The sequence below is a fragment of the Eretmochelys imbricata genome, chromosome 1, assembly GCF_965152235.1.
Source record: "Eretmochelys imbricata isolate rEreImb1 chromosome 1, rEreImb1.hap1, whole genome shotgun sequence".
Classification (NCBI taxonomy): domain Eukaryota; kingdom Metazoa; phylum Chordata; order Testudines; family Cheloniidae; genus Eretmochelys; species Eretmochelys imbricata.
The window spans coordinates 208,170,848-208,194,376 of record NC_135572.1 but is presented as its reverse complement, the minus strand read 5'-3'; the positions used below and the strand labels follow the sequence as shown (position 1 = coordinate 208,194,376).

The 23,529-nt window shown below is 42.0% G+C and overlaps 1 protein-coding gene across 3 annotated transcripts in view; it reads left to right on the top strand.

Moving 5' to 3' along the window:
* Positions 1 to 23,529, top strand: part of USF3 (upstream transcription factor family member 3) — a 117,829-nt gene that overhangs the window by 19,664 nt on the left and 74,636 nt on the right. For all 3 annotated transcript variants that reach the window (XM_077823053.1, XM_077823044.1, XM_077823036.1), the window contains exons 2-3: positions 15,834 to 15,953; positions 19,782 to 19,846. In XM_077823053.1, the coding sequence (XP_077679179.1) occupies positions 19,800 to 19,846 (47 nt within the window). In that variant the 5' untranslated portion in view covers positions 15,834 to 15,953; positions 19,782 to 19,799. The remainder of the gene's footprint in view (positions 1 to 15,833; positions 15,954 to 19,781; positions 19,847 to 23,529) is intronic.

Here is a 23,529-nt window from a genome sequence, read left to right as displayed (position 1 = left end):
GACTAGAGAGTTGGTGTAAATGATGATCCAATAAGAGACAAAGAAAGTTAATCTATCACATTATCCATCATAAACAACCAAAAAAATAAATAAAATCCCACAAACTCAATTTTTAAAAGTCATTTGCATGTCACCATTAGTGATGGGAGCATCTGTCCACTCCAGACTCAGCTGGAACCATCAAACTCATTTCACGTGCAACAGTGAAAAGCCATCCTAGAGAAGACCACTACTGACCTAGCGATTTACCAGTTCCCTTAGCTATGCACAGGTGCAAATTGCAGATCTTGTGACCTTGCTCTCTACAGACTTCTGCTTTGTTGTCTGCTGATGAAAATCATATAAGTACTGAAAACCATCTCACTTTCCATTAAATTGTTTAAAATATTTCAGTGTGAACAAGGCCTAACGTATATGCAGAGTTTGACAAAAACTAACTCGGGCTCCTAAGTCACTTAAATGCTTTTGAAAATTTTATGCCATGTCTAGATTGAAGTCTGGATTTCCCACCTTGCTTAACGTTGGTGTTGCATTGCTCAAACAACTTTTGGTAGGTGTACATTATGTATCTTCAGATTTTTGGAACAATTTACCAATGGTAGTGGTGGATTCTCCATCACTGACCATTTTTAAAACAAGATTGGATGCTTTTCTAAAAGATCTACTCTAGGAATTACTTTGGGGAAGTCCTCTGGCCTGTGTTATACAGGAGGTCCAATTAGCTGATCACAATGGTCCCTTGTGGGTTTGGAATCTGTCACTTCAAAAATAGTCATTTAGTACAGTTATTCTCAGCTTGATTGACAATGTATTGCAAAATTATTTTTAAACCTACATAAATGGGAAGATTTTTCATCAGTTCTTTGGGGGGGGAGGTTCTCCCAGCTATATATTTTTTCTATTAGCCTTCAGTGAGAGATGCTGAATCATCTGTTACAAAAGTGAGAGGTGGAGGAGCAATCTTCCACAAATTTTTATCCTCTCCATAGTTTTCATCTATCCCTGTCATTCAGTTGGTGATCCTGGAGGCTTTGACGCAAACTGTCACCCAAAGTAGCAGAGGGCTGATCGCTCTGCTGAATGGGACTAAGAATGCATTAGTAGGGTTCACTGGGTCATCAAATATAAATATGGCAAATTTTAAGAACTCAGGGAAAATAAAGATAAATTCCTGATTTTTTTTTTTTTTTTTTTTTTTTTTTTTTTAATCAAGATTGACTAGACCTCTGTGATGGGGAATTGACCCCTCCTTGCCTTTCCAAGCAGAGAGGTCCATGTGTGGGAAAACAAATTCTGCAAAACACAAAATTCTAAAAAAAATTCAGAAAGGCAATATATTTCCTACTGAGCAAAATGACTTCTCTTCATTAAAATGTAGATATTATAGCTAGTGTGGGTGGTTTCCACAAGATTTTCAGAGGTTGAACACTGAGTGGGGAAAAACTTCACCCCAAGCTTAAATCTGTAAAACTCAACTGCAATTGCTAGGGTCTAGGAAAATGTAGGTAGCTTAGAGATTAGAACAAGAGCTCTTGTAAGAACAGTGGGTCTTCCTGAAGAAGAGGAAGGAGTGAAGTTGCTTTTTCATAAGTAATTTAAGCAAATATGACACTTTTTTTTTTAAGATGAATGAACCCACTACCACACCTTCTTGAAAAAACTTGATCAAACCACCAAGAGCAATAATAAAATTCTTCATCCTTCCAAAATAATCTTAGTTAGCCAGGGAAGAAAACTTTTTAATTACAAAAGGAGAAACTTTTCCCTCAGACAAAAAGATATGGTATCCTGCCTTTTGTTGGAATCAGTTTAAACTGTTTAATAATCTGGAGGAATTGATGACATTTTCTACAGCTTGTGGAAAATCAAGATGGATTTAAGCAACTAATGTGTCATCTCCATTAACAGAAGCTAGATGAGAAGAGCACAAATGAGCTCTTAAAAGCACCAGTGTCTCCTTTATTTTCTTACTTTTTTATTTGTTACAATATTTTTAAATGTACACAGTTGTAGTAGCTAAATGCTGTATAAAATATTTTAAACATTCTTTAAATAAGGAAACTGTTATAAGGGGAAAAGTGATTGTTCAATATCTAATTGTATCAATATCTAAGGCCTGCTCTACTTATATCAGCATAGCTGCATCTCTCAGAGGTGTGAAAAATCCCTATGCCAACCTAGCCTCTGGTGTAGACAGTGCCAGGTTGATGGTAGAGTTCTTTTGTTGATCTAGCTACCGCCTCTCAGGCAGGTGGGTTATCTTCCTGCACAGGAGAACCCCTCCCATTGGTGTAGGTAGTTTCTACACTGCAGCTGTGCCCCTGAAGAGGTTTAAGTGTAGGCATGCCCATGTAAAATGTTGTTAAATCTTGTTAATGGAGATTTTTTTCCCCTCTTAAAGGTTTTGGGAAGTAAGGAAAACTTTACCTCTTCCAGATTCTACCACATAATGCAGACAAACAGAATTTATGCAATAGTCTAATTCAGTGTTTCCCAAACTTGGGACGCCGCTTGTTCAGGGAAAGCCCCTGGCGGGCTGGGCCGGTTTGTTTACCATCTGCGTATGCAGGTTCGGCCAATCGCGGCTCCCACAGGCCCTCGGTTTGTTGCTCCAGGCCAGTGGGGGCTATGGGAAGCGGTGGCTGGTACGTCCCTCGGCCCGTGCTGCTTCCCGCAGCCCCCATTGGCCTGGAGCGGCGAACCATGGCCAGTGGGAGCCGCGATCTGCCGAACCTGCGGTGCGGCAGGTAAAAAAACCGGCCCGGCCTGCCAAGGGCTTTCCCTGAACAAGTGGCATCCCAAATTTGGGAAACACTGGTCTAACTGATTGTTAATCTAGCTAATAATCCAGGAAAGGTGTAGGGAGAAAAAAGATACCCAGCTATCTTTAAAAAAAAAAAAAAAAAATTGCATCCAGATACTGCAAGTATACAAGAAACTTATCTTCCTAGAGGACCATTAACTGGGCTGAAAAAAGGTTAGACGGGAAATCTGTGTATTCTCTTTTATAAGAGGGGAAAATGCCGAAAGGGGCTTCTTTCCTTACCGGTTCAAGTAATGCAGGTCTTATCTGATACTGAGTATAGAAACATACTTGCCTTAGGCAACTGTGGATGATGATCTAGACCAGTGGTCCCCAACACTGTGCCCGCGGGTGCCATGGCATTTATGTTCACCCGTCTAGTGACACTGTGTGAAAAGTAGTTCCCAGCAGGGGAGAGAAGCTGCAACCCCATGCCTGCCGGGGACCGAGAACTGCAGGCTGCAGGTGCTGGTGTTCTCTGTCCCTGTCAGGTGTGGGACTGCAGCTTCTCTCCGGCTTCTCTCCGCACTACCCAGAACTGCCCCTTCTCCCCCCCCCCCCCCCAAAAAAAAAAAGTAGCTCAGACTGTCGCCACCCGAACTGCCAAAGCTCAAAAAAAAATAAAACCGCTGAAGCAGGGGGGGAAAAAACCGCTCAGACTCTTCCGCCCCAAGAATGGAGAGAATGTCACCCCTTAGCAAGTGACGCCCCAAGCACGTGCTTGCTCCACTGGTGTCTGGAGCGGGCGCTGTATGTCCGCTGCACTGATACTGCTGTTTTCTCGTGCTTTGCGATTTATTTTTTTTTAACATTTTGCCCAAAAATGAGTGGTTCAAATAAAAGACAACGTACATATTATTTCAACACAGAGTGGGAAGAATCCTATTGTTTTATTGAAAATAAAGGGAAATGTGTTTGCGTATTGTGCGGCGATACTGTTGCAGTGCCAAAAAAACATAATGTCAAACGCCATTTCCAAACTAATCACGGCTCTTTTGACAGCCATCCACTTAAATCTGAGTTGAAAGAGGTTTGATTTGAGTTGATTAATTTTCTTCTATCTGCCCAGCAATCTGTTTTCACTAGACAAGTGGTAAAGTCTAAAAGTGCTACTATTGCTTCTTTTAAAATTGCTCATCTGCTCACAAAGAAGAAAAAATCCTTTCAAGATGGTGAATTGTTGAAGGAAGCATTTTTGACTGGTGCTGATTGCCTGGCAAGGATTTCCTAACTGCAAGTCTTGTATTGCCGACAAAATGTCATGCTTGTTATCAGACAACACAATTACGAGGAGGATACATGCACTTTCAAGCGACATGCAAACTCAGCTCAATGATGACTTGGAAATATGTGACTGGTTTTCACTGCAGTTCGATGAGTCGACAGATATATCGGATACAGCGTAGTTGGCAGTTATGGTGAGGATGGTATTTAGTGACTTCACTGTTAAAGAAGAGTCACTAAAAGTATTGCCTATGAAGGGGCGAACAAAGGGTGAGGACATCTATAATTTATTCAAATCATATGCAACATCAATTAGTATGCCACTACACAAGCTGTCTGCAATCACCACTGATGGGGCACCAGCAATGATGGGCAGCGCCAATGGATTCATTGCACTCTGCAAGAAGAATGAATCCTTTCCGAACTTCGTCTTATCATTGCATTATCCACCAAGAAGCTTTGTGCATCAAAGTTCTTTCTTTTCAACACGTCATGAATGTCGTTATTAAAATAATTAACTCTATTCGAGCGAAACCTTTGCAGCACCAACTTTTTAAGGCCCTGTTGGAAGATGTTTATGATAAACAATCTGATCTTGCACACAGAAGTCCGATGGCTCAGTAAAGATAAAGTTCTTGCATGTTTTTAAGTCTAACTGAGGAGATCAAAGAATTTCCAAAGTCCACAAATCAGAACTTCAAGCAACTAGAAGACTCCAGCTGGTTAATGGACTTGGCTTTTCTTGCCGACATCACTGACAAATTGAACATTTTAAATCTTGAGTTCCAGGGAAAAGACAAACATGTGGCTCAAATGATAGGTTCTGTAAAATCATTCAAAGCAAAACTGATCTTGTGGGCGTCACATATGAAGACGAAGTCTCTCGTACATTTCTAGTATGAAGAAAATGGTATGTGACAGTGATTTTAACCCGTCACCATTTGTTATCCACATTCAAACACTTCTGGAACAATTTGAAAAGAGATTTTAACAGTTCACCATCATTGAGCCTGTAGTTGCCTTTCTTGTGAATCCTTTTACTTGCCAAATAGAAGTAACAGAAATGACTACATCAATTGCGAGTCTCATTCAAGTAAGAACAGAAGACGTGGAACTGGAGATTTTGGACCTTCAAAATTATATTGTTCTAAAATCCTGCGCAACGGATGAAAACTTTCGGAATCTGGTTGACCGAAAAAAGTTTCCTGCTTTAAATGTAGCATACAAAATAAAATCTTATTTCGGTTCCACTTATCTATGCAAAGTTCTGTTTTCAGCAATGAACATCATAAAATCAAAATACAGATCTCGGCTTACAGATGCCCATCTTGACGATTGCTTACAAACGGGAATATCATTCTACTCTCCCAACTATGAAAAATTGGCTGAAGAAATGCAGTGTCAAAAATCACACTGACTTTATTAGAAAAAACACGTGAATTAATGATATCTATTTTCCATTAAGTGCTAAGGAGCGTGTATGATTAACTTGTGTTTAACTTTTTTCATATTTGTTTGTTTATTGAAATCCAGATACAAGTAACAATACAAAGAATATTTTTGTATTAACCATAACTGGCTATCTATGTTAAAGTAAGAATAATAAATGTATTTGGACCAGCAGTTCAACAACGTTTTATATATAGGGCTGAAATATTACTAGCCTCACTTTCTCCGACAGCTAGTCTAAATTTTTCAAAAAAACTGTCCAATCAAAAAATAGTTTTACTTTTTTAAAATAAGATGAAAACTGTTTATGATATTTATTTAGTAAAAACTCCTTAATTTTTCTTACAGGTAGCTAAAAAGGAGCAAATTCACATGGTAAGGTGAAACAGTAATTGCCAAATAATTTAATTAATACCTTTTTACATGCAAAATTACCTTTTTTTATCTTATGGATTCATATATTATGTAATATTAAATATGATTTTTTTGTATTTAATGTACAAATTAAAAAAAGCCTTGAAAAATTGTTGGCACCCGCCACACTCTTCTGAAAACATGAATGTGCGATTGGCCACAAAAAGGTTGGGGACCACTGGACTAGATATTTCTCTTTATAAATCTGTGTACACCCAATTAAAAAAAATGCAACATAGTTAACATATAGCTGAATCTCGCCATGCATTTCAAAAGTATTTCATTTGATAGCGGATTTTAGTTAGATCCCACACCTAAAGATAGACAGTCTGATTTTAAATTTTAAAAAAAAGGACATTGAGTGAGGGGAACATGTTAATAAATGACTCAAAAGCAATCACTATAATGTAGGTTTCAGAGTAACAGCCATCTTAGTCTGTATTCGCAAAAAGAAAAGGAGTACTTGTGGCACCTTAGAGACAACCAATTTATTTGAGCATAAGCTTTCATGAGCTACAGCTCACTTCATCGGATGCATGCTGTGGAAAGTGTAGAAGATCTTTTTATATACACACAAAGCATGAAAAAATACCTCCTCCCACCCCACTCTCCTGCTGCTAATAGCTTATCTAAAGTGATCACTCTCCTTACAATGTGAATGATAATCAAGTTGGGCCATTTCCAGCACAAATCCAGGGTTTAACAAGAACATCTGGCGGGGGAGGTGTAGGAAAAAACAAGGGGAAATAGGTTACCTTGCATAATGACTTAGCCACTCCCAGTCTCTATTCAAGCCTGAGTTAATTGTATCAAATTTGCAAATGAATTCCAATTCAACAGTTTCTCGCTGGAGTCTGGATTTGAAGTTTTTTTGTTGTAATATCACAACTTTCATGTCTGTAATCGCGTGACCAGAGAGATTGAAGTGTTCTCCGACTGGTTTATGAATGTTATAATTCTTGACATCTGATTTGTGTCCATTTATTCTTTTACGTAGAGACTGTCCAGTTTGACCAAGGTACATAGCAGAGGGGCATTGCTGGCACATGATGGCATATATCACATTGGTGGATGTGCAGGTGAACGAGCCTCTGATAGTGTGGCTGATGTTATTAGGCCCTGTGATGGTGTCCCCAGAATAGATATGTGGGCACAGTTGGCAACGGACTTCGTTGCAAGGATAGGTTCCTGGGTTAGTGGTTCTGTTGTGTGGTATGTGGTTGTTGGTGAGTATTTGCTTCAGGTTGGGGGGCTGTCTGTAGGCAAGGACTGGCCTGTCTCCCAAGGTTTGTGAGAGTGTTGGGTCATCCTTCAGGATAGGTTACAGAACGCCACTAGCCGTCACATTCAGCCCCCAACTAAAACCCCTCCAACGCATTATTAAGGATCTACAACCTATCCTGAAGGATGACCCAACACTCTCACAAACCTTGGGAGACAGGCCAGTCCTTGGCTACAGACAGGCCCCCAACCTGAAGCAAATACTCACCAGCAACCACATACCACACAACAGAACCACTAACCCAGGAACCTATCCTTGCAACGAAGTCCGTTGCCAGCTGTGCCCACATATCTATTCAGGGGACACCATCACAGGGCCTAATAACATCAGCCACACTATCAGAGGCTCGTTCACCTGCACATCCACCAATGTGATATATGCCATCATGTGCCAGCAATACCCCTCTGCTATGTACCTTGGTCAAACTGGACAGTCTCTACGTAAAAGAATAAATGGACACAAATCAGATGTCAAGAATTATAACATTCATAAACCAGTCGGAGAACACTTCAATCTCTCTGGTCATGCGATTACAGACATGAAAGTTGCGATATTACAACAGAAAAACTTCAAATCCAGACTCCAGCGAGAAACTGTTGAATTGGAATTCATTTGCAAATTTGATACAATTAACTCAGGCTTGAATAGAGACTGGGAGTGGCTAAGTCATTATGCAAGGTAACCTATTTCCCCTTGTTTTTTCCTACACCTCCCCCGCCAGACGTTCTTGTTAAACCCTGGATTTGTGCTGGAAATGGCCCAACTTGATTATCATTCACATTGTAAGGAGAGTGATCACTTTAGATAAGCTATTAGCAGCAGGAGAGTGGGGTGGGAGGAGGTATTTTTTCATGCTTTGTGTGTATATAAAAAGATCTTCTACACTTTCCACAGTATGCATCCGATGAAGTGAGCTGTAGCTCATGAAAGCTTATGCTCAAATAAATTGGTTAGTCTCTAAGGTGCCACAAGTACTCCTTTTCTTTTCACTATAATGTAGTTAGTGAATGTGTAGAGAGAGCTACATCTTGGAGAGAAAACTTGACCTTTTGTTTGAGTAATCAGTGCTCATGCTCTGAAATTGTTCACCGTCTGCAATGGTTAAGGTAATCTATATAAGATGTGTGAAGTTGGTATAAGCAGTATTATTGTAACAGAGCATGCCCCTATTTGGGGTATTTTACAGGATATAAAGGAGGAAAAATAAGGCAAGCGCTGGACATTAAATGATAGTCTTTTTCTTTTCTTTGTACGGTACCTAGCACAGTGAGGGTCCTGGTCCATGAGTAGGGCTCCTAGCCATTAAAATGATACGATATTCTATTACAAAACCTGAATTGTCACAATATTTTAAAAAGGATGCTCTCAAATATATAAAAATGAATTATGTGGAAGATACAAGTGATGCTGCTCCTTGTGAAACAGTTTAAGCAGTAATCTGAGGAAGATTGTTTGATATAGCTAATAATTTAAAGAAAAAACTAATGGAAAGAATTACTTTGCAAAATAGGAAGCTCTTCACAAAGATATGCTAAATCAAAAGCAGTACAGAGCACGTATAAAATTTAAAGGGATAATTTATTATACTATTGAGTGAAAAGATAGTAGCAAATAAAGCTAGCTAAAATAACCTTTTTATGATAGGATGAGACAACTGATAACATTCTGGATTTTTGTCTGAGAAGGAGAGCTCCTAAGAAGGTAATTTGTCAAAACAGGAAGGGGGGAATGAGAGACTTTAGATCAGTTAAATCATCTTTTCAGGATTTCTATCCCATTTTTATACATCACAATCTTACAGTGTTGGCAAAATTAACATTTATCTCCCACCACCATACTCCCTAAAAACCATCTCTGTCATTTCTAGCAGAAGATTATTCAATTAAATTAGAAGACCCAATACCTAGAGCTGAAATTTAAAGGGCTATGAATGAACACCTTAAAGCTTTACAAAACCCCAGGACTGGATGGCTATAAAGCCAGCTTGTGATGTACGTTGAATTCCATATATTCAATCGGTTGAAGAAACAGGAATTTGTTCTTTTTATCTGTTGATGCAGAGAAGGCCTTGAGCTGGGTTGAGTGACCATTTTTGATAGCTTGAGTTGCACAAAATGTCTAGCTTTACAGAACAAGTGAATGCCTTATACTGAACTCAGAAAGCTAGTATTCTAGTACAGCGGACCATCACTAGAGCACACATCATTATAGCGCGGATTCGCATATAGCGTGGTTGCGGCGATAGATCCCAAATTTAAATATTTAAATTGGGATCCGCGGTACCATGCATGGATCCCGAACCCCACGTTCTAGCGAGGGTCGGTGTAAGTGAATCCCTTTAAAAGGGGAGCAAAATGAGAATGTCCAAGTTCACTCCTTTTATTTGCTCTAGTTACAAAGCAGTTGTTTGGACTTACTATAAATGTTACAGGACCCAAAACTAAAACCATAGAACAAAAACACCATCTGTGCAGATGGCATTTTATTATATCTTATATAACCCTTACCTTCAGTATTTGTACCTCTCCAGGGACTTTCTAGCTTTAGTCATGTCTTGGGTTGTTAAGATAGGCAATAACACCGTATTTTTCTTCATACCAATGTGAAGCAAGAAACTACAGTGAAAATCAAAACTTGCTGTAATTTCTCATTGGCCTCTACAAAAATAAAACACTTAAGGTTATGTATAACTGACACAGTAGACACACTTTATAAGATTAACTTCACTGTTCTTCAAAAATTCCAGGAGAAAACCAAAATCTGGAATGAACTTCCTATGAATTGTTTAGGAAGATGGTGTGCGATATGTGTTAACTGGCTGCCTTGTGTCTTTTACTTTTTCTATGTGCTACAGATTAAAAACACTTGGAAATATTGAGCGGTTGGAGGGTATCAGGAATGTTGCTCGTTTAGGGTTGCCAACCCTCCAGGATTGTCCCAGAGTCTCCAGGAATTAAAGATTAAAGATTGTCATGTGATGATACATACAGGAATATGTCCAACCAAAATTGACAACCCTTTGCTTGATTATTGCAAGCCTTTAAAAACTCTCACCTTAAACAGATAATTCTGTACTAACCCTCAGAACAAATTCAGATGTGAAAAAAATTGGGTTGTGGATGAATACAGGAAGATTTAAATTGGAGAGTAAGGAATATAAATTTAAACATACTTCTAATCATTGGCCAAGCTTGCAAAGCCCTGTGTTCAACTTGATAACGTTTTTCTATTTGGATGCAACAGAAGACTTTTGAACACCACATTCAATCAATTCCAAAATTTCGGGAGATGTTCTACATATCAGTTGGTAGGTAGAACTCTGTTTATTTTGGTGAAAATCTAAACACGAAGAGGAAAATTGGGGGGATACATAGATTCCCCGGGCATCTGGTTGGTAGTCCAAGCAACTTCAGTCAGGTAATTCTCTAAAGATGAAAGAAATGGTTGATGGCATCCGCTAACATTCTTGCACAACAGTGCCCCATCTTCCAAGTAGAATTTAAGATGTTGATGCCCTGAATAACTTACCTGCCAGACAAATACCATCCCTTTAATATGGACCCAACCACAGAATTCTTAGTAGAAAGTATTTAAATGTTTTCAAAATGTAATTGTGCTGAGAGAGATTAAGTTCTCTCAAGAAATAGTCATGGGAATAGATTGCACTAAAGTAGTGAGTGCAAAACTTAGGCCATGTCTACACTACAAAGTTAAGTCGACTTCAAGTATGTCAACATCGAGCCTCCGATTTAAGCAAGTCGATCTTGCACGTCCACACTATGCTCATTGTGTCAGTGGAGTGCTTCCTCACTAGCAAAGCTTGCATCGACGCATGGAGCACTGCACTGTGGGTAACTATCCCACAGTGCACATAACCAAGTGGAATTTTGGGTTGGGCTTGCAATGCCTTATGGGACCAAAACGTTAGCACGGATGGTTATGGGAAATGGCCTTAGCTCCCATGATGCACTTACCTGCCTCCCTCCCTGAAATCAGTGGCAAACAAACCGAGCCTTTTTCATAAGCCTGGGTTACCCATGCGGACGCCATATGACGATAAGCATGGACCCCGCTCACCTGTACACTGTTGTTGTGAGCATTACAAACACCTTGCACCCTATCCTGTAATATTTGCACAGCTGATACAGGAGCCGCTGAATGAAACAATGTGATGCCACACAAGCAGCCCTGCTGGAAGACCTAGAGCGGAGCAATTCGCAGTTGCTGGCGACAGTCATGCATTACCTTGAGCGCTGTTTCTGGGCCTGGGAAACAAGCATTGACTGGTGGGACCGCATAGTTATGCAACTATAGGATGATGAACGGTGGCTGCAGAACTTTCAAATGCGCAAGACCACTCTCCAGGAACTGTGTGAAGAGCTTTCCCCAGCCCTGAAGCGCAGCAATACTAAAATGAGAGCTGCTCTGACAGTGGAGAAGCGAGTTGGGATAGCTATGTGGAAGCTTCCAATACCAGACCGCTACCAGTCAGTGGGGCATCAATTTGGACTGAGTAAATCTACCATGGGATCTGTTATGATCCAAGTTTGCAGGGCCATCAACAGACTTCTGCTAAGAAGGGTAGTGACCCTGGGCAACGTGCAGAACATAGTGGATGGTTTTGCCGTGATGGGGTTCCCTAACCGCGGTGGGGTGATAAACGGAACACATATCCCTATAGTGGCACCAGACCACCTTGCCAAAGAGTACATAAACCAAAAGGAGTACTTCTCAATGGTGGTGCAACCACTGGTGGATCACAGATGCCGTTTCACCGACATCAGCGTGGGATGGTTGGGAAAGATGCATGATGCATGCATCTTTAGGAACACGGGTCTGTTCAGAGAGCTGCAAGCAGGGACTTTCTTTCCAGGCTGCAAAATAACCATTGGTGATGTTGAAATGCCAATCATGATCCTCAGAGTCCCAGCCTACCCCTTGCTCCTGCGACTCAAGAAGCCATACACAAGCAGCCTGGACAGCAGTAAGGACTGGCTCAACCATAGGCTGAGCAAGTGCAGAATGGTGGTGGAATGTGCCTTTTGACGTTTAAAAGGTCGCTGGTGTTGTTTGCTTACTAGGTTAGAAATCAGTGAAAGCAATACCCCATTGTTATTGCTGCCTACTGTGTGCTCCATAATATCTGTGAAACAAAGGGAGAAAAGTTTCTGGCGGGGAGAGGGGGTTGAGGCAAATCATCTGGCAGCCAATTTTGAGCAGCCAGACACCAGGGCAATAAGAAGAGCACACTGTGAGGGGCTCTGCATCTCTGTGAGGCTTTGAAAACAAGTTGCAGCAATGAGCCAGAGTAATGTGACACTTATCTGTGGTGTACCTTACCAAACGGTCTACTCCAGTGCATTTTCTCACCTGTAAACTCCACCCCCACCAACCACCGTGTGTTGAATTAATAAAGAGCCTTTTCTCCTCAATCGTGAAGTTTTATTATGCACACAAACACAGCAAAGAAAAGTAAGATAACACTGTGGGGGGAGAAACAAGGATAGCTTGCTTACAGATGGACTGCAGAAACAATGGGAATGGGTGCCTTCTGGTCCTTGTACCCTCCCCTGCTGTTGAGTGCAAGGGATACCAAATTCACACACCCCCCCCCCCCGGCCTCATGGGATGTTTGGGGGAGGAGGATGTAGAACTGGGCGATTATGGCAGCAGGTTCAGCATAGGCTGCAGAGGGATTCTAGCATCCAGTGCCTTTCTTGAACCTCAACCAGATGTCTCAACATGTCTGTTGCTTCTTCATAACCCACAGCACCTCTTCCTGCGTGGCACACTCTTGTTCCCTGCATGCTCTCCTGTCCTCCTTGTCCATGTTCTCTAACAGTGTAATCATCCATGCTCTGAGCTCCGTCTTGTCACTCTTGGAGGCGTGCATTAACTCATTGAAAATGTCTTCCCAAGTCGTCTTTTTCCGCTTTCTAATCTGGGAAAGTCTCTGTCCCGGTGTGGAGGGCGTGCTGACGGACAAGATTTCAGCTGCAAGGAATGCAAAGCACAAGGGTAGCATTAACAGCATTTCTGGCAAGGTTAATTCTTTTTATTAAAAAAACCCACCCCTCAGTACACTTCACTTGAAGCCACAGTGTAATTACAACCACTGGCTATTGCAAGAGTTGGTTTCCTGCTCCAGCAATGGTGAGTAAGGCCACAAGGCATGGGCAAGAGGTCTTGTGCTGCTGTTTTTGTGAAGACATCCTTGGGATCTTGAGAAAAGCTTCCTTGCCCCTAGCAACGTGGATGGTACTTGAGGACAGGCATCAGTGTATAGCCCACCAAGTAGTTGGTTTTTTTTTTGTCTTTTGTTTTGTTTTTACAAAAGCGGCATCGGGTTGGGGGGGGAAGGAAGACAAACAGGAAACCACTACCCCTCTTTTCTTCCCCTCCCCCCCCCGCTTTTTTGTTTTTCTTCAATGCTGCTTGCAATACATGGTGATTCCTTTCAACCACAGCACATTTGGGAAAGCGTGGTTGTGTGACCTGGATTTCACCAAACAGGACGGATTACTTGTTGAATTGTTTGCGGTTTAAAGGCTAGCATTCAAAACTTCCCCCGTTTCCCGTAGGTGATCTTATGAGATGCTCTCCTGAGGGTAACGGAGGCAACAGGGAAGCAGATACTCAAGCATCTGGGTACAGACCCAGTCCTTATGCAGCAATGCTATGTGCTGCAATGATGCCAGCAGAGTTAATACTGGAGTGGCACAGGAAAGTGTCCTACCGTGGTGGATGAAATAAGGCAGCCCTTCACAGAAACCTTCTGCAAAGGATTGCAGAGTACCTCCATGAAGGCTTCCTAGAGATCTCCATGGAGGATTCCTGGGCCATCCCCATGCATGTAAACTGTCTTTTTTGGAGAGCACCCTCTGCGTAGCTGGAGTAGCCACCGATACCCAGGATACCTACTTTTTTGTTCAGATTAAACATAAAAAATAATAGCATGTAACCTGTACAGTTTGACTGGAAATGTGTATTCACCAGAACTGCCTTCCCCTGCATAACGCTCCGCCGCCAACTGGTCCTGTGAAGGGATGGGCTCAAGGGTTAAAACAGTTCTTGGCTGTCGGGGAGAATGGATCCTCCACTTGCCTGCCTTACGTTCTCCTCCTCTTCCTCATCAACAGTGTCCTCCTGGTTGTTGCTCAAGGATGCCTGGGGCTCCTGGGAAACATCCATGGAGCGTTTTGGGGTAATGGTGGGATTGCCGCCAAGAATCACATGCAGCTCCTCATAAAAGTAGCATGTCTGTGGAGCAGAACCATAATGACTGTTCACCTCCTGTGTACCTGCCTGACGTGCAGTGGAGTTGAAAGCGCTCTCCAGAGCGGTCACAGTGGAGCACTGTGAGACACCTCCTAGAGACTAATTCATTCAAATTACACAAAGCAGTGTTTACGCTATCCTCATGTCGACCCGTGGATGTCGACTTAAGTGCCTCTTGCGGAGGTGGAGTACAGAAGTCGACTTTACAGCCACTTAGGTCAGCGGAAGGGACTCGATAGCGTAGCTATATACATTATTAGATCAAGTTAATGCAGCTTATGCTGACCTAAGTTTGTAGTGTAGACCAGGCCTTAGAAAAAACATTAACATTAGGGAAATACCCTCAGACTTCCAAACTCTTACTCTAATATATGTCTACGCTTCAATAAAGCATCTGCAGCTAGCCCATGTCAGCTGACGTGGGCTCACAGGGCCTGGACTGCAGGGCTATAAAATTGCTGTGTAGACATTCAGGCTTGGGCTGGAGCCCAGGCTATAGGATGCCTTGGCTTCAGCCTGAGCCCAGTTGTCTGCACTGCAACTGTATAGCCCTGCAGTCCAAGCCCCGCAAGTCAGAGTCATCTGACATGGGCCAGCCACAGGTGTTTTATATAACTAAAACACTTTTCAGCTTCTGTGGAAGAATTTTAAAGCTGGATTCTTCTCAAATTATGGGCAGAATGTTCTCAAGCAGAATCTTGATAACAGGAAGAGCTCATACAATAAATGGAGAAGGGGAAGCCAGAGAAGGTATTCAAAGAGGGTGTGACGTGCTCAGATATTTGGGATAGGAAAGTCATTTGATGTCTGTAATTTAAATGGCCTGGAGTTGGGTGGTGTATAATACCAATTGGGCTCTGGTGACACTGTGGAAACTTGATTTAAAGGTGATTAAGGGTGCAACTTTTTATGAAGCTCTGAGCACCGTCAAGTCTGACTGAGGAGTTGAAGGTATATGGAATTTTGCAGAATTGGATCTTCAGTATCTCCAACTAGATGTGATCTCAGGTTTTTTTTTTCCTCCACAGGATGGTGATATTCCCTGTATCAATCTCATGCTCAGGGAAAGGATGTTAGAGATGTACAACTTTCAGAGCTAGAATCTATTTTTCTTGGTTGACTTGATAAGCATAGGTCTCTTGTTCAGTCAACTATTTAGGACATCAGAAGCTTAGATTCCGAACTTCATTTCTGTATGCCACCCTCAATTCTCTCATATACACAGTTCTAAACTTTGGCGTTCTTTAGATGGCTGACTTTTAGACTGTATGCAATCTTCTTACTTGCAACATCAGTATCATCAGGGTCAAGTTACAGAAACATAAAACATTTCCTGGTAGCCAAATTTAATATCTTTTCTTTTTCTTTTTTTCTCCTGTATAGTAACAAAAAAAGTTAAACATAAGAAGTCTGCCAGTGGAACCTGATGTGTCTGGATCAGAAACTGATGTGAGGTGAAGCTGGGAGGAGTCTGAGAATTCATGTGAAGAATTCCAGCTACAGGTTGGTGGGTGAAAGGATGTTAGCAAAACCCAAAGATCTACTGGATACCATACCCAGTTGATAATATGGGATACCGTTTTCTGGGCTTCGCACATTGCTTTCTAAATCCATCTCAAATACCCTTTTGTAACATACTCCTTTCTCCTTTAGAGGCCAATTTTTTGACTAATATAAAAAAGGGGATGAAGCCCAACGAAGAGGGTGTAAAGTAACCAAATATAGTGATAGAGGTCAGCAAGGTATTCAAGCATGTGCCAAATTCTGAAGCAGAGGGACTGTTCATCTCCTTAAGTATCTTGCTCATTTGGGGCCATCATGCAGCTGGTAAGGGATTTTTATCACCTATCAGGAAAATAACATAAAAAGATACAGTTAAAAAGTTGTTTTTCTTACTTTAAATGAAATGATTTTTAAAAATGTAGTTGACTTTTCAGTATTTTTTCAGTTGACTTTTTTGCATGTCCCTCTACTTGGTCAGTGCATACCTGTTTGGTGTTTCACTCTGATATCTAGTTTTTTTCGCTTTATGGGTTTCCATGCTCTAACCAAGTGTTGATTGAGACACACAAACTCCAGAAGAGAGTCTTAAATTTAAAAATTGTTGAAATTAATTTAAATATGTTTGCATATTACAACCTATTCACTCCTCCTGCCAAGACTCTGCCCTTCCCCAAGTGCAGACCCCTGAACTGTGTAGAGAGTTCAGAGGTCTGCGCTTCATCTGGTTCAGGGAGAACAATGCTGTGAAGATGGTTGAACCCACCTTCGACAGTATATATCAAGGGGAAACACGGTCTGGCCCATTATTGTATTTGGTTGTTTTCAACACCCCAGGTCACCCAGATTCCTTGCACAGTAATTTTTTTCATGGTCAAGGAATTTTGAAAAGTCCTATTCAGATCATGAATCTGACTGATCATGACTGATTCTGCAGCTGTGATTCTGTGAGTAGCCAGTTGGGTTTGTGTTGGTTCTTTTGAAGGGGACATAGAAGATTTACTTCTGTTGAATCCGCAACAACTCTGTCACTGTATGGAGCAGAGTGCTGTTTTCCTGCATGTTGGCATGTGTGTATTGCATTTCTTCATAGTGATCCTTCAAGCTAACTAAGGGCTTGTTTTTGCAGAACCTGTAATAAAAATAACTAAACTGGTTGTAAGCCACACCTTTTGGTTATTTTGGTGCAAGTCTGCATGTAGACACTCTTATTTCAGATTAAGAGTCCCAAATTTTGATAGGTTTCAGAGTAACAGCTGTGTTAGTCTGTATTCGCAAAAAGAAAAGGAGTACTTGTGGCACCTTAGAGACTAACCAATTTATTTGAGCATAAGCTTTTGTGAGCTACAGCTCACTTCATCGGATGCATACTGTGGAAACTGCAGAAGACATTATATACACAGAGACCATGAAACAATAACTCCTCCCATCCCACTCTCCTGCTGGTAATAGCTTATCCAAAGTGACCACTCTCCTTACAATGTGTATGAAAATCAAGGTGGGCCATTTCCAGCACAAATCCAAGTTTAACCAGAACGTTGGGGGGGGTTAGGGAAAAAACAAGGGGAAATAGGCTACCTTTCATAATGACTTAGCCACTCCCAGTCTCTATTTAAGCCTAAATTAATAGTATCTATTAATAGTATCTATTAATAGTATCTATTCAGGGGACACCATCACAGGGCCTAATAACATCAGCCACACTATCAGAGGCTCGTTCACCTGCACATCCACCAATGTGATATATGCCATCATGTGCCAGCAATGCCCCTTTGCCATGTACATTGGTCAAACTGGACAGTCTCTACGTAAAAGAATAAATGGACACAAATCAGATGTCAAGAATTATAACATTCATAAACCAGTAGGAGAACACTTCAATCTCTCTGGTCACGCAATTACAGACATGAAGGTCGCTATCTTAAAACAAAAAAACTTCAAATCCAGACTCCAGCGAGAAACTGCTGAATTGGAATTCATTTGCAAATTGGATACTATTAATTTAAATAGAGACTGGGAGTGGCTAAGTCATTACGCAAGGTAGCCTATTTCCCCTTGTTTTTTCCTACGCCCACTCCCCCCCCCCGCCCCCCGACGTTCTGGTTAAACTTGGATTTGTGCTGGAAATGGCCCACCTTGATTATCATGCACATTGTAGGGAGAGTGGTCACTTTGGATGAACTATTGCCAGCAGGAGAGTGGGGTGGGAGGAGGTATTGTTTCATGGTCTCTGTGTATATAATGTCTTCTGCAGTTTCCACAGTATGCATCTGATGAAGTGAGCTGTAGCTCACGAAAGCTTATGCTCAAATAAATTGGTTAGTCTCTAAGGTGCCACAAGTACTCCTTTTCTTTTTTCCAAATTTTGATTTAAGTCAGTAAAAAATTGACTTAACTCTAAATGGTTATATTGGTTCCAGTTTGTGTATAGAAAATCCCTAAGAGGCAGTGTTGATGAGCCTGAAAGAGTCGTTCTTGTCTTTTTCAGAGAGAATGTAATTGCACCACAGACTCTTGGGTAGGGTTTAAAGTGGGTGAACAGAGGTCTGGGGAAATTCCCTATCCAGTTTTTTTTAGAAATGAATGTAAATATAGTCTAGGTACTGGAAGCTAATTGATAGCTAAGAATTATTTTAATTGATTGATAATGTAGTTTTGAATACATTTTGACATCTCCACTTCATTACAAGATCAGTAGAAACATCCCTGCATACAAACACAGAAACATACATAAAGCATATTTGAGTTTTTAGAATAAAGAAGGTTACAAAAAATTCGGTAAGAAATAATCTTCCTGCTGGCATCTACAGCACGTTCCACCTTATGTACAATCTCTAAAATCTTTCCTTTCCATAATGCGCGCGCGCACACACCCACACCCATTATGGAGAGGAAAGATTTTTAGAGATTTTACATAATGTATATAAATAAAATAGCCATCATTGGCATAACTTCATCTTCAAATTCATGTAACCCTACTATCGTGTCGTCTTAACATTTTTAATGGTCTTATTACAAACTGCACAGCTTGTATTTAATCTTTGGAAAGGTTATATGTAAAGTCATGTTGTGCATTGGAAAATGTAGTCATATTTTAACTTTGTTTTTACTGACTTTTATGTTTTTGAGACCATGGTATATTATTTGTAGCAACCTTAACTGTATATTGATGTGAGGTTTGTTTGTTTTTTGGTCTAATTATACCAGGGCTCAGCTCTGTATATTTGCCACAGTAATGCCCAAAAGGAGTCTGATAGTTAGTTAGTGCTGGGTTCAAGAAACCTAGATAAAGAGCTTTTATATATCATCTGTACAAAAACAAGAGCTGACGAGAAAAACCACATTGCCACTGTTATACTTTTTATTGAATAAAATACTCTCAATCTAGTTTGTTACTTTGCTCAGCAATTATTTGCTTTATTCAAAACTGGGAACTGTACACATATTAGAATGAAAGACTGTCCAGTTTCATCATATCTTCTGTGAGTATCTCATGAAAAATTGAAACACCCACCCCCAATCAAGTGGTGTAACTTTGTTAGTGGCTTCCCTGAAAAGATGGGAAACTTTTTTTTTTTTTTTTTAAGCCACACTCAAGGAATGGAAATTTGTTCAATACATATAGCAAGAGTGCACTACAGGGATCGCACTTACTCTTTTGATGTGCTCTTGCCTAAAGATGTGCTAAATCAAGGTGCTGGACTTCTTGGCTCATTCAAATAGATCTTGCACTTACAGCTGAAATGTTAAAGATCAAGCTGACACTTTTTTGTGCTAATAGAGTTCTAGAGAGATCTGTATTTGCTAATTCTTTTGCCCATTCCTCTTCAGGCCCTTCTGTCTGAAACCATGCCAGAGATGACAGAGAATGAGACTCCTATGAAGAAGCAGCACCGGTAAGTATCTGTGGCCAATTGACTGGCACGTGTTGGCCAGCTGAAAACTCTATAGAGCCTCTGTCTGCTGTACTGCTAGGCAGTCTGTCCAAGGCAAGCGTATCTTGACAACATAAGTGAAGGCCTCTGATTATCTACAGGGCAGCAGACAGACAAGTTCTTCTTTGACTGATGTCCCTATGGCTACTCCTGCATCTGGGATTGGAGATCTTTGGTAGCATTGTCTGTTGGACCACACATGTGTTCCTCCCTGTCTTGCGTCGTGAGTGAGATCTATATATAGCTCTCTGTGGTCCAACCACTCTGTTCTTTCCAACCGCCTTTGGTCTGGGATGGAATCTGTAGCAGAGCCTTTCTATCCTCTGAGTCTTTAGATAGTACCCTTACCTGTTTAACATAGTAATTAGTAGTTTCCTTTAATTGTCCTCTTCCCCTAAAAAAGAAAAACAAAAAATTTCTTCCTCTTTCTTCCCTCCCTATTAGTACTTAGCTTAGAATATGTTTTTCCCGCTACCTGCCCTTCCCTACCGGAAAGCTCTTTCCCTCATACTTATACCTGGGCTTAGAAGATGCCTTTCATGCCATGAAACCATTCCTGTCAATGATGGGCACCCACAGTGCATCCACTGCCTCAGTGAAGAACATGTCACACAAAAGTGAACTCATTATCACAACTTGACTGCTAGGGCCTGAAAAGACTGAGACATCTGGCTGACACTTCTCCTCATGGAGAGGTCTAGACACTTTGCTTGCTCGACTAGATCATCAGCTGACCCCCACTTGTCACGTCCTTCCAAGATAAAATCCTCTTTCGCTCAGATGGGAAGAAACGGGGTGCCACATCACCCTGTAAGGAATTGTCTGGTAGAACACCATCCCCTGTGAGGTAAGTAGCCTCGACATCTTCAGGGGTAGCTCCTGTGAGCACCTGAGTGCCTTTGGTACCAGCACTAAGAAGAAGCCTAAGGATCCTAAATAGGCAGGCCCACAGGCCACTGCAGTGTCTCTTGGCACCAAGGAGCACAGTATGAGACCTTCAAAAATGGTACCAACTTCCCCAGCCAAATCAACTTCAGACACTTCGGCACTGACAAAACCATCAGCACTGACATCTCTATTGGCACCAGCCAGACCCGCAGCACCAAGCAAGCCCTCGGCACAGATATAACCTCTGGCTCGGACCAAACCCGTGGCACTGAGCAAGTCCTCGGCACTGATACAATATCCAGAACTGACGAGACCCTCCACACCAGGCAAGACTTCGGCACTGAACTGAGTAAGCCTTCTATTCCATCTGCTGGCTGTTCCAGAGAATGCACCCTCCCCTCTGCACTGACAGGATGATGCTCCTCCCTCCTCCACAGGAGTTCAGATACCCTAAAGATCTGATGGTATCTGACATGCCTGAGTCACCGCTACTCAGAGTCGAGCTCCCTCCACCTCATGTTTCTTCTCTGGAGTCATAGCATTACTCTCTTTCCCCTCCGAGGATGGCACCACATTTCCCTAGCAAGGAAGAGGAGGAGGAATACTCTGTCCCCCCCATCAGATTCGGGACATACACAGAAAGCATCCTCTACATGTCCTCACTACTCGGAAACCGGAACCAAACCAGGGCACTGGTCTGGACCCCCATGGATGCAATCCCATGTGTCAGTCCCTCCACATTGGGATCCATGGGCTATGTACAGAGCACAGTTTTCAAAGCTTCCATAGAATAGAGCTGCAGACATCTATGCTCATCATCGTCATCCGTCCCTCTACCACCAAAGGCTGATCCACTACCTGTGGAGGAATAGGAAGATGAACAAGAGGAGGTTATACCAACCCTCCACTTAGCCTCACTGAGGGAAAGGGAGGAAATCGTGCCTCCACCCCCTACATCAGCAGACAATCTCAAACATTTCTAAGAGCTGTTCCATAGGATTGTGGGCTCCCTCCAGATCCCTCTGGAGGAAGTGAAAGAGCAACAGCGAAGATAGCTCTCCCTATCAATGAGGCCCTCTTGGACGCAGCCAAGGTGCTCTGGCAGACCCTAGCTTCCATCCCGCCAACTTGCAAGCAGCCAGACAAAAAATATTATGTCCCTGCTAAGGACATGGAATTTATTTTTCCCACCTTACTCCAAACTCCCTGGTTGACAATGCAGTACATGAAAAAGGGCACCAATACCACCTAAGTTCAACCCCTTACAACAGGGACTGGAAGCGACTAGACCTGTTTGGTCGCAAGGCTTATTCCTCTGTCATGTGCAGTTTCATATCTCTAATTATGAGGCTCCCATGGCCAAATACACTTACATAAACTATTCTAAGATACAGGATTTCTTCCAGGATCTTCCCGACAACAAGAAGGAGCAACTCCAGGCACTTGTGTCTGAAGGACACCAGTTGGCCCGTATGGCCTTAAAAGCCTCCTTAGATGCTACTGGTACAGCTGCCTGTTCCATCAGGATAGCCGTAGTGATGAGACTGAGTATCATGACTGCACCTCTCCAGAGTCCCCAAGGAAGTGCAAACCACTGTTGAGGACCTATCCTTTGAAGGCTCCAAGCTATTTGCCAAATGCATGGATGAGTCCCTACGTTTCCTAAAGGACTCTCGAGTGACTCTCTGCTCTCTCGGCATATATATGCCAGCACCAAAGAGACATCAGCGAAAATGCCAACGTGCCATGAGGTCCCAGCCTCCACCTTTCACTCCTCCATTGGCGGTATGACTCACAGCAAAGACATCAGAGGCCCCCAACAAAGTGCAGACAATAGACAACTCAAGGGGCTACCTCTCTTATATCCACGTCCAAACAGCAATTTTGAAGATTTGGTCTACGCCCTGAGAAATCTCCCTCTGTTCCAGTCATGGCAACCATTTTCAATAACCACCAGTTTGGTGACCACTTAGCTCCTTTCTAACCATCGTGGCGGCAAATCACTTTGGACAAGTGGGTCCTAGAAATCATCAACAAATGGAATGCATCCCATTCCTATCTATCTCCCCTGCCCACCCCCCCCCTCCATCCCTCTTCTGGGGCTCTTCTTATGAACACCTTCCACAAGAAGAAATAAACCACCTGCAAATGGGAGCCATAGAATCAGTCCCATCCCAACACAGAGGGAAGGGTTTTTATTCACATTATTTTCTGATCCAAAAGAAATCCAGTGGGCGGAGACCAATCCTAGACCTATGAAATCTCAACAGATTCGTCAAACTGCAAAGCTTCAAGATGAATACGCTATCCATCATTATCCCAGCACTGGAACAGGGGAACTGGTTCTCTGCCTCCAAGACATGTATTTTCACATCACCAGATGGTTCCTCAGATTCATCATGGGGACCATTCATGACCAGTACAGGGTACTTCCCTTTGGACTTTTTACAGCCTCCTGAGTCTTCTCCAAAGTCCTTGCAGAAGTGGCAGCCTACCTATGCAAACAAGGCATTGTCATATTCCCATACTTAAATCACTGACTCCTCAAGGCTTCATCCAAACCTGACTCAGTTCATGCCATACGGCAGACAATGAACCTTTTCTCAAATCTCTGCCTTCATAAACATACAAAAATTGACACTGTCACCTGTACAACACCTGGAGTTTATTGGGGCACACTTGGATGTGATAAAAGAAGAGCCTTCCTCCCAGCTCACAGATTTTCAGGAATAGTCGACCTCGTGTCCACAGTGAGA